The 12,499-nt window shown below is 32.4% G+C and overlaps 1 protein-coding gene across 8 annotated transcripts in view; it reads right to left on the bottom strand.

Annotated features, from left to right (window-relative positions):
* LOC106457879 overlaps window positions 1–12,499 on the bottom strand; it is a 209,608-nt gene that overhangs the window by 147,189 nt on the left and 49,920 nt on the right. For all 8 annotated transcript variants that reach the window (XM_022383936.1, XM_022383937.1, XM_022383940.1 and 5 more), the window contains exons 2-3: window positions 3,144–3,245; window positions 1,422–1,520 (exon numbers count right to left, since the gene is read on the bottom strand). In XM_022383936.1, coding sequence (XP_022239644.1) covers window positions 1,422–1,520; window positions 3,144–3,245 — 201 coding nt within the window. The remainder of the gene's footprint in view (window positions 1–1,421; window positions 1,521–3,143; window positions 3,246–12,499) is intronic.

Here is a 12,499-nt window from a genome sequence, read left to right as displayed (position 1 = left end):
GGCCGCCAATTTTGATTTCATTCCTTTAAGTCGCACGCTGAATAATCCTTTTTTGGCAGAACCTATTTTTCACAACTAAAGTGTTTTTGATTAGATATCATGACATTTTGTCCATACACACATACAAACCACAGCAAATATGGAAGTGACACTCGATAGTAACTAACATTAGCTTAAGGATCGCAACCCTATTATTCGGAACAGGCCTATACTTTACAGAACCGACCAGATTCTTTAAAATATATGGTGGTTAATTAACTTCCTTTATCGGAACGCCATGGAATCTAGATTAATAGTTTCTTGTTATCATCCACATGCACTCGGTGGAGCTATAATAAAAATTTCCGACCGATAGCTCACGTGCCTTTTGAGCGGTTTTATTTGAATAACCTTGCACACGTGGTTTATACTTAGACCAAATTTGACATCTAATTGTAGGCTGTAAAGATCTATCAGTGTACAACTTTGAAAATAAAATCATAAAAGTTAAGTATGTTTTACTATTAAATAAAGTTTTCGTACTTTCGATGCGAAGAAAAAGGGAGAAATTCAATAAAAATTGGAGATTTTTATATCTCGTGTAATCCTTAATGGATTGCCTTGAAATGTGATATGTGAAGTAAGGGTCCAGTAGAGAACAGTAACTGAAAATATATGATAGTTTGCATTACCACAGTCCGAGCTACAGAAAGTAGAAATTTGCTAAACTATCACTTCTATTAATATCACACAGCACATGTGTCCTGCAGGTTGTATTGGCTGCAAGTCACACTACCGTTTTTTTTTATTACAGAATATATAACCTCCAACTACAGCGTCTTGATCTGTATTTTAAAGTCTGGAGAAAAACATTATGTCAGTATAACTAAATATTTTATTTTTATTTTGAACAAAATGTTTTTTTTTATTTAAATCTCAAGATATACAGCTTCTAGAATACACGCCATTAACGACTAGCCTTAAAACGTACGTAATAAGTTCATTTTCACAGTCTTACTTTCAACAGAAACATATTTATGTAGTATTTTCTTTAAGAAACAATTATTAATTTTCTGTTTACAGTTTTGAGTTCATAAAATAGTTTATAAGGGCATCAAACTACGTATCAAAAGGACTGGTATCAATTGCTTGTATTAAATTGCTATTATTGTATATATATAATATATTCACAAAACGTAACAAATGCCAAATAATACAATTTAAAGCTATAATAAACAGAAAGTTGCCATAGAAACTGTTAGTTCCAGCTGTAATAAAAATCATTTTGTTAATTATCTTTAATTTTCAGTTGCAGTGAACCTACTATCATTTAAATAATTACTATTTTACTATATTACGCAGATAACGATAACCAAACTGTTCACAGTTATAAGGAACACATTTTGCATTAAAGACCAGATTTCTTAGGTAAAAAAACCAACCTTAGTTGCTGCATTGACGTTGGCTCCTCTCTTCAACAGCTCTGCAACTACATGTTCATGTCCTTCTTTAGACGCCAAATGCAAGGCATTCAGTCCATTCTGTACAAATGATTGTGTTTATGAAAACTGGGCGTGTTAAGGAGGCAAAAATAATTTCAGTCGTTATCGAGAGTGACATTTTCACAATAAAACTTTAAAAGGAAGAATAACGTTATGCTCTAGACATTTCGCATGTCAGTGATTAACGTGTTTATCACGTGTGTTGTTATGGTGAAGTATTGTGTTTACTGCTGTAAGCCAATGAACCATTAGCAGGAGGCGAGATGTTCTGAGCCTCTGATGCACCAATACAATTCAGTATAATATTATTAATTTATAATTAGTTCTCTTTAATTCAATATCGGACATAAATATAACTGAGTGTTTCAAGTGATTATATACACACATCTCACTAACTATTGGTATTATATTAAAGATATTACACTGTTGACTTCTTTCAATATAAATACGGGTAATAAACACAATTAATACTTATATTTCGTGTCCATTTTATACTTGTACCATTGTTTCTTATTCACTAATAGTAAACTATTTAGAAACAAAAAACTCCGTATTAAATGCCCACTGAAGAGTTAGGTTCACAACCTGCTCTGTTTTCACAATTGCAACTCATTTAAATGATAATAAACTTACCCTCTCCTCTAAAAATCTACGAATTAGAGAAATCCAAGTTAACTAGAGTTAACTGATACGTACAATCGTATCTCGAAATGAAAAAAAAATGATTTCATTAACGTAAGTTCAAAAAAGTAAGTAACTTAGTTAACAACATTAGTGCCACATATTTTGATTCTTTTCAAACTTTGTTTACGTATGTTTGTAATGATAATTGATTCACAACTATCATATTCAGCTGCATCTTTCCAGTTGAATAAAAATAAGACACGTAGGTAGCACATGACTGTACTCAAATGATAAAGAATTATCAAAGGTGCACACAAAGATAGGCTTGACAAGTAATACTATACACGAGGGCGTGGTATGGGCATGCTTCCACTAATCTGAACCGTACGACATGCACCATTCGTCCGATGCAAAGGCATCTGTGCTACACGCAGCATTAGCCGTCGTTTTCGTTTGGTACCGGTTTCATGAATTTTGCTTCCACTCAGTTGTATTGTACCCATATTCGTGAGATTAAGGCTATAAAATTAAACCGGCTGACAAACTCGAACCGTTCATCCGATTGCTTATCCATTTAAACTTCGTCTTTCTCTTTTTTCTTTTTTTTTGGGGGGGGGGGCTAACCTGAGTTCCTCTACCAGATTTCATCAAAATTAAATTCTTCCAGTCAATTCCTTGTCACACCGGACAGACAAATGCACAGCTCTTCTTTATATAAATGTATATATTTCAACTGAAGATAATAGTATTGAAAATATATCCTTCTGAATCCTGTTATCTTGCAGAGTGATCCCTACAAGTGAGCTCATCCCATTCAAAAATATATTATTGCTAAACCCCGGAAGCAATAGAGCTGAGATCCTGTTAGAGATTCGGTTATCTTGCAGGTTGAGCCCACACAAATCAACTGGGTTGTGAGCTAATCTTAGCGAAATCAATTGGGTTATAAAGTTATAGCATATAAATAAAAGAAATTCCACAGAACTGGATTAAATATAGATAGCTAATTTTTATGACACAAGTTTCTTGGTCACTTACAGCGTTACTTGTATTGATATCGATACTGCCTTTCAAATACTCCAACAGTTTTTCAAGGTTTCCTGCTCTCGCTGCTCGTAAAAAACTGGCGTTTCCATCCGTCTATACAAATGAAAAGAAAAAAAAGATAAACTTCCATTATCATAAGTATTTTATAATAAAAATGTAAACGTTTCCTCTTTCTTGAACCTACGGCCACGTGGATTAATCAGGAAAATTATGCATCCAATTTATAAGGTTGCATAATGTAATATTATTTTTGCACTTCTCCCCCCCAAAAAAAAACATACTCCAAAAAATCTTAAATTAGATATATGGAAGAATCTCTTTTTGTAAGACATAAAAATGTATTTGACAGCTATTAACTAACTGGTTGTTTTCAATAACGAAGCGTGGTAAAACTGGAAATGTATATGCACATGTTCGACATAACACATCTTATGAAAATCGAATTTGTGTTTAAATTAACATTATAGGAAAAAAAGACATTAAACAACACACTAATATTATACATTTTTCAAACTTTGGTGATTCTATCAAACATATATGTTTCTGAGGAAAACATCTGAATAAAGACATTTCTTGGAAAAATTATAGATATTTCCTAGGAAAACAGCAGAGTACGGATATTTGAACATATGAACTTTAATATTTCCTTGGAATTTATCTGAATGTAGATTTTTCTCGGGCGATGTCCAAGTATGGATATTTCTCAGCATGTTAAACTTATTCATACCTATAGTTAATCAAGCTACGTATGTTAACATGTAAACAATCTAAGAGTAAATACTCACTCGCAGGATTCTTGTGGTTTATATTCGAATTACGGTGGGTTTTTTACATAAAGGTTTAAAAGATGCACATAATTAATTTTCAAGAATTATTTGAGGTTCTTTTGCCAGCTTCGAAATCCATAGTTCTATTACAGGTGCAACCCGTAGACTCCGGTGGAGGGTGATTTCAGAAAAAAACATCTTATAAGCAGGGGCGGTCTTAGTTATTCTGGAGCCCCGGGCAGAATTCAGTAAATGGGGCCACATAATGATAAGAAAACTAAGTAATCAAACTTTAAATGTAGAACATATGCTCTGAGATGAAAAACAAATTAATTGATACATTAATCGTATTCATATTGGAAGAAATCATCGTGAAAACACACACACTACATTCACAGAAGTAGATTAAAAGGCATAGCATCGGGGGCCCTTCCCTGTGTGGGGCCCCGAGCAATTGCCCAGTTTGCCAAATAAGTAAGACCGCCTATCCTTATAAGTCACTGATTTCCAGTCCTTTAGTGTATTTAAATGCGCCAAATAACGTGCAGAACTATCGTTGTTTTAGTTGATGATGTGGTAAAGCCGTAAGGCAAAGGATTCTGAAGGGAGATAAATACACTTCAATACACTTCATATGTAAAGTGTTTTCGAGAAAACGAAAGGAAAACGTGAGCACGACCCAGTATCCAAGGTGTAGTGGTTTTGTGTGAGCGGGCTCAAACAAAGGCGTCAGAAAGCGTGGTTTTGCTTCTTGTTCAAACAATGGTTACGTTAGTTCCCACATGTGGCAATAGTCTGAACGATTCCCTTGAGAAACCTCTTCTTACAAAGTTGGCTAAGGAGGAGTGCAGAATAAGAATAAACAAAATGACGTCTTTTGTCCAAGCAGATTTTACATAATGAAATATATCTTGAAAGTCTAAGAGTCTGTTTGAATTAAGTTCATGCACAGTATTTCCAGTGTTAAAAATGTACGTCAAAAACGAACGTGATATAAATAGCATAAAATCACGCCAAGTGCGGTGTTTTTACACAGTTAATGAGGGGTAGGTTAGGAGAGACAGTTTTACAAAATAATTCCATTTTGGATATCAATTGTGAGAAAACAAAAACTATTTTGGAGAATAAGAAAAATAAGTGTTCAATTACAATCATAGCAGAGATGGTGTTCCAAAAGTTGGGGAAGGGAATAAGCCCCTTATACAATAATTTGTATAAAAAGTGTTGGAAACATTATAAATTAAAAAGTGGAGAAATTATTTTTCTCAAGTAATACTTTACACAAATAAATACCAACTCTTATGGTTTTGTGATTAGTGAATGGCTGGGTCTTTTCAGGCTTTGGGATTAATGCTTTTTGTCTTCTTAAACTATGTGATCAATTCTTTACTTGGTCTTATTAAGTGTTTAATTAATTCTTTAAATTGTTTGCCTCATCAGGTTTTATGATGTATCCTTCTTCTTCTTTGATCAGGCTTTGTGGTTCATATATTTAATGTTTAATATTTCGTTTTGTCTTATCGGGTTTTGCGATTAATGCTTTACTATCTTCTCATCTAGTTTATCGATAAAGCTTTGTTTGGTTTTCTCAGGCTTTGTGACTAATGCTTTGTTTAGTCTTCTCAGGTTTTGTGATTAATGCATTGTTTAGTGTTTTCAGCACTTATGATTAACGTTGTTTGGTCCTTCGGGCTTTATGACTAATATTTTGTTTGGTTTTTTCAGGATTTAATACAAACATTTTATTTGATCTTCTCAGGTTTTGTAATTAATGTTTCTTTTGGACTCATTAAGTTTTGTGATTAATGTGTGTTTTTTTTTTCTCAGACTTTGTAATTATGTAGTCTCACGAGGCTTTGTAATTAATGCATTGTTTTCTATTCTCAGTTTGTGTCTAATGTTTTGTCTGGCCTCAGGTTTTGTAATTAATTATTTATTTGGTCTTCTCAGTTTTGATTGTTAATATTTTGTTTGACTCCTCAGTTTTTGTTATTAATTCTTTGTTTCGTTTCAGGTTTTGCGGTTAGTAATTTGTTTAGTCTTCTCAGGTTTTACTGTTAATATTTTTGTTTTGTCTTTTCACGTTTGGTAAATTTGTTTAGTTACTCTCTTCTTTTGTGATTAAACCTTTGTATGGCTACTCCCAGAGACGTCGCTAGGCACTGGCACACGGGGCCCGTGCCCCGATTCCCCAGTTGGTGTCTTGAAAAATTATAATAGAAAACCATAATCGATATCATACTGAAACGCCGAAAATTCTTGCGCCTATTGGCCCGAGATCCGAATCTTTTAATTCAAGCACCTAACGATGCCTCTGGTTGTGTCATTTTTTAATATTAATGCTTTGTTTGATCTTCTCCTGTTTTAGTAATTTACATATGTTGCTTGATTTCATCAGGTTTGTGATTAATGATTTGTTTTGCCTTCTCGGGTTTAGTGATCAGTACTATTTTTCAGTTTTTGCGATAATGTTTTGCTTTGAGGATAAGAAACAATTTTCATTCTTAATTAAGCAATTAATGTTTCAACAGACATTTTTAAACAAGAGTCCAGCGCTATTCATTTAGCTGAATGTTTTTGTATGTATTATCAATTACGTTGTACCTGAAAATTTGTCTTCCAGTATGGATTTGAGCAAGCTATTGAACGTGTTAAGTAAATGAAACATAAAGTCACTTGAGTTTTATGGATACCACTTAGATTTGCTGATATTGAACTAAGCTTTCGTTTAATCATTGTTGTATTTCAAAAGAGTAAAATGAAGAAATAATTAATTTACCCATTTATAAATAATATTTTTTCAAGAATCAAAAACAAAAATATTTTTTAAAAAATATACGTTTAGAAGCTTACCTAATTGAATTAATGAGATGTTTTCTCAATATTTTCTTGAAATGTACAGTTATGTTTTCAGAATTTGTTTCAATATGCTATTTTTTTGTAAAAATCGCAGGTATCTAATCATTTAAAAGTTCATAAATTACAGTTCCCTCTGAAAGTATTTATTGATAAAGTCTATTCTACCTAATATTTCCTTTTACTCTTCAAAGCTACCTAAATCCTTCCATAAGAATGCCAGGAAGGGTGCCAACATCTTCTATCCACCCGGATGTGCAAATGATGTACATCCACTTCATCTTGGCATTCAGAGAGGAGAAACTATTTTTAGTACCCATTCATGGAACTGTAACCATTATGTTTAACATAAATTTTGTTTGTCTGAAATTTTCTTAACAGCCAATTCTTCTACAGATAATAGGATAGTGATTTTAGCCATATATTCTATTGATTCTAGAACTCTATGATCCATATATAGCCAAATGTTCTGAAGACCTAGAAGTGCCTATGACTGTTTATACTTAGAAATTCTGTTGAACACAGGACTGTTATCAGTGGATTTTAGGATTGTCACCTAAGATATTGTTAGAGTTTCTATTGGTCCTAGAACGATCCACTTCAAATTTTGCCAGAAAAATGCGTTGGATCCAGGATCATCATATCATATTTAGCCGGATATTACATTTTGGAACTGTCTTTATATAATGAGTCATCTTCTGATCACAAGACTTTCATCTTGTTCTTAGACAAATATTCTGTGAAACTGGACTATCATTTATATTTAAGCATATATTACGTTGATCCTTGAACTATCACCTCGCATTTATCTGATCAATTACATAGAATTATATTGATGGTAGGTATGGGGTAGCTCGTCTATTCCAGATACGAAACCAAATATGATTCTTTATAAAATTCAGTAGTACTTGTATGATTATGTTAAAAAAACGCATGAACATGTTATTAGTTATTGTTTTTCTTTAAAAAGTGACGAATTTTCTCAACCATAAGACAAATGAGATGAAGAACAACATGAGCTTATATCCACGCAGTTATAATTTTGTCATTTTCGTCAGCCATCTTGTTTTAGGCATCACGAAGCGTAAACATATTTTCCTCGTGACAAATAACAATCGAACCACGTGAAGTAATGCTGTAGTTGCTGTAGCAGTTCCTGGATCGAACCGAAAGCAGCAAAGCTTGTTCCACCAATCCAGAGTACGAGTTAGGGTAGCTTCGGCTGAGTGCACCATTGCTAGCGACATTAACGGATATCTTCCGGGGAAGAAGGAAAATTTCTGTGGCTCCAATGAATCGGAAACGTCGTTAGTTTTGTGAAGGTGATAAAGGCTATCTCAAGTAGATGGGATTACTTTCGTTTACATGTGGTGTCCAAACCTGCACAGCATTGCCATCACCTAGCAAGTGGCGTCAAACTATGTACATTTTTACCATCACGTACCACGTGGCATTGAAATCTGCATATTATTTCCATCAAGAACCACGTGGCGTCCAAACCTGCACTTTCTTACCATCACGTACCTTTTAATTGTAGGTTAAATGGAATAAAGAAACTATGTATGTATCCTAGTTTACGAATACTTAAGTAAGTTTGTTTATAAGCAAAATTGATATGATTCAGAACCGTTTTAATTTTTTTTTTTTCACATAGGATCTTACAGTAATAATATCACGTTTCGCTACTCTCTTTTTTTTCACTCACACTAAGCTGATCAAAAATAGTATGCATACAAAGAAAAATTCGTGGCAGGGATTTAGTTTTTAAAGGAAAGAAACTTTCCTAAACTGGGGTGTTCAGGGATATCAATATCCCCCTTCGCCCCACTCGTGGAAGATTTTTTAAAACCAGCGTTAAAATCATGCAAAATAGAAATATATGTACATATATGTGCACATACATACACATATATTTGTTTTGGTTTCCAGGACTAGTGATTAAAATAAACAATGGAGGACCATTAATATGATTGTAGAGGTTATGACGTCGAAGCAGGAAGCCAAAGCGAAGCAAAGGCCCCCTTATATACGGAGGTCGAAATACCAAACATCCAGGCTTTGCGAGAAGGAAACAAACGTCTCTTTATATGGATGGCGGGGATATATGTATCCTATGCCGAGAAATTAGCTGTGTAGGGGGGGGGGGGTGACGAGAGTTCTCTGAGAAAATCCACTTTCACTGGTTGAGTGCCAAGTATGTACACAGTAGCAAACTACCTATTTTATGCCTTGCATTACTAGCATCATGTGACCTTACTACCTGTTTTATGCCTTACATTACTAGCATCATGTGACCTTATTCTTTTTCTTGACCTACTTATAACTGTTGAAATAAAATAAATATTTATCAATAGGGTGAACATAGACACAATCGTATACTTAGTTGGAGGTGTAAGTAGAATATAACTTGAACTTCCTGCAGATTTAATGTGTTACATGTAATCAGAAAATCAATTGTAACAATATTAATAGTTATTTCCTTCATCGGTGTGTTACAAACAGCTGTTACATAGTATCATGATATATAAACAAAATTAATCGGATTCATATTTATAAACCTAGGTTGATTTTCACATTGTAACAAACAAAGTACTTACCATTTTACAAATGTCGTAATATAATATTTTTATAACTTCGAGAATTAAAGTAAATCGTATTCTAAAAAGTAAGATATCTTCTACGTCTACGATCTTCGATCTTCTTGTTCAAATAAATTAATAAATGTCTTCGATTCAAACACATTTCTTACAGCAGTAATTCAATTTCTAAATCCTTCTAGAATAAACTTTTACATGAAGTTTAATGAAAATCGAGGTCATAGTTTTGCATTTGTTAAATTTGATTTTAAATATGGATTTATTTTTTATTGTTTAAGAAGCAGGATTATCTTTTTAAATTTAAAACATAATAACAATATAATGTTTTTATTAAGTCAGACATTTTCCCAGGAAATGATAGCATGAAACAAATAGGAGTTGATTTCTCAATAGTGGTCCTATATGGTCTTCTAACGTAATTCAGTAATTTTACACAATCTTTTTAAAAAATGTTCATTGTTGACTTAACAATAAATATCTCTCCGATTTCTAATAAATATAAATTCTAACCACCTCCGATTGTAACTTATCATTATATATATATTCTTATACTTTTAGTGTTATGTGTGAGAATAACCAGCTTTAACACTATGTGTTGCAAGGTTGCCGATCATGAACGCCATCTAACAGATAAATTCTCCTTCTAGTACCCTCAGAAAGCAATGGAGCTTTCACGAAAAATCGATTCTCACAAGAGAGTTGAACAATCGCGTAGCAAGAGTTATCAGGGTGAATGTTTTATCATTCCTCGTGTATTTCAGCATGAAACTCTTGTAGGAAATGATAATGTCTAATCTCATCTTCAATGTATAAAAGTATGAGCTTAAACGTTAGTTTTCTAGGTTTTTTTTTTTTGGCACTTACAAGCACATTTAACAGAGAAAACCTTTCATTCCAGGTTTTCACAAAAGAACTATACATTTGTTTTAACAAGTTTGAATTAGTTGTAACAAGTTTAACCTGATGATGACAAAACCTTGTCGAAACATTTACTGTTATGTTAAACTTATATTAAAGTTTTTCTTCATTACCCATTCAAGCCGTCTCCAACCATTATAAGTTTGGAATTTAATATTAAAAACAGCCAACTGATAGATTATTACAGAACAAATGATGGATTATTACTGTAGAAACAATGGTAGATCATAATTTAACATATTTACATATTATTTGATTAAGTATTTCATTATAGCATATTTAAGAAACGTTGATATTTGACAGAATGTAAAATATCAAATTGATACTAATTTCCGATCGAAGCAAGTTACCTACTTAGATCGGAATTAAAATGAACCTGGTTTAACAGGTTATGAGTATAGGTAATTAAATATCTTTTTTCACATTCTTACTTATAAGTATTAGAATTCATTGTTTCATCAGTTAGGTACCCTTGTTGTTAACGACATTTTCGGCCGTAAACCCAATGACATCTCAGCTTAGGAGATTTAGGTTAGTTCTAAATATGTATATTAAGCTAAAAATGCAAAACAACATCTGTAATAAAAGTATACTAATAAAAATTAAAAATAACAGAATTGGATATATTAAACATTCTAGCCATTATTATTAATGAATCTCCATTTTTTGTTATCATTCTGTTAGGAATGTTGCAGAGGTTTTCATGAAAACCTGAACTTTAGTAAGACTTACCGGTAAAAAAAAAAGTTAGAATTACATTATATTATTTTTGGCTGAGGAAATGATAGGTCAGAGTTTTAACTTTAAAATGGCCCATAACTGTACATATAAATAAATTTAAAACTTATTTTTTGTGATTAATCTGTAATTGGTGAGATTTCCTTTCCTTAATTTTATTTCTTTATAGGAATATAAGACTTAAAAAGGCAGCTCTTCCTCATAGGATTAGTTTAATACTCTCCACTAAAGTGAGTAAAATCCATCAAAAGCAATAACTCTCATAAAGACACATCTTAGAATATTTTTGCCTCCTTTGCTTGTTAAGTTATGACTACGAGATTAGAAGTTTGGTGTAGATTATAATGCTTTTTTTTACTGTTTTCCACCATTGAGTCTTATTAAAGCTCAGGTTTTCAAGAAATTATCTTAAAATCCTTAACAAAGTGAAACTAAAAATAGAGATTCAATATCTTTAACGGATTATATCGTATATATATAAATATATATACATATATATATATTCACGTATTTTAGTTTAAGTCTATAGAGAAGACTGTAGCGACCATCTACCCGAAATAGATTTAAAGACAGATACTCTTCACTCTACCTCGTGATACTTGTCCTCAAACTATCTAGTTACAACGAGCTAGCTTTCTACATGACTTCACAGTCAGATGGTATGGAGTTACGTGATGTAAGATAATAAGTGCATTGATCTATTTTTTCCACGCTTTCTGTGGTACTTCATATTTTTTGGTACAACGTTATTTAACTAATTCAGAAACCGTGAATATATGTCGTGTGTTTCATCATCTGTGTATTGTTATGCATTTATATAAATATTGTAGATAAATTATCGAAGTAAGAAAACTGCACACGTCTAAATTATTCAGAATGTATAGCAGGGAAAAAAAAAACGCTTAGTAGTTTTATTATCTCAAAAAACGTAAGTGTTCACTGTACTATAACTGAATAATGCTTTACAGCGTTACTAAAACCACCGGAATTAACAATTCTTCCTTCTTATAATACAATTATATATATATGTATATATATACATTCAGTTAGTATGTTTCATGAAAAGGTAAGCTGATCTGGTACAACATGTCATAAGTTTCCGAAAGCAAAAAAAAAAAAGTCCTCTCAAGTCACAACTTAGAATAAAAAAACTGATTTCATTATAATATGATGTCGTCCTCTAACCAAGATATGTTTCTTACAACAAAGGTTAAGAGGAGACAGAAATCTAATAAATAAATATCATGTAAGAAAATACGTGTTTCTTGAAAATTCCTTTTGATGCTGGTTTTGTTTTTAAGACTTTGCCGTCCTCGTGATAAGCGGTATATTTTCATATGTCAGTTATCCTGACAGTATTTTACACAAAATGTGTTATAATACTTAGAGTAATTCTCTCTCTCTAGTTATGCCGTCAGAATATTAATAAGATTATTAAGTATATAGGCCCGGCATGGGCAGGTGGTTACGG

Source organism: Limulus polyphemus, unplaced genomic scaffold, assembly GCF_000517525.1.
Source record: "Limulus polyphemus unplaced genomic scaffold, Limulus_polyphemus-2.1.2 Scaffold385, whole genome shotgun sequence".
In the NCBI taxonomy this organism is placed as follows: domain Eukaryota; kingdom Metazoa; phylum Arthropoda; class Merostomata; order Xiphosura; family Limulidae; genus Limulus; species Limulus polyphemus.
Note: the sequence above shows the minus strand (reverse complement) of the source record. Positions and strands in the feature narration are given on the sequence as shown.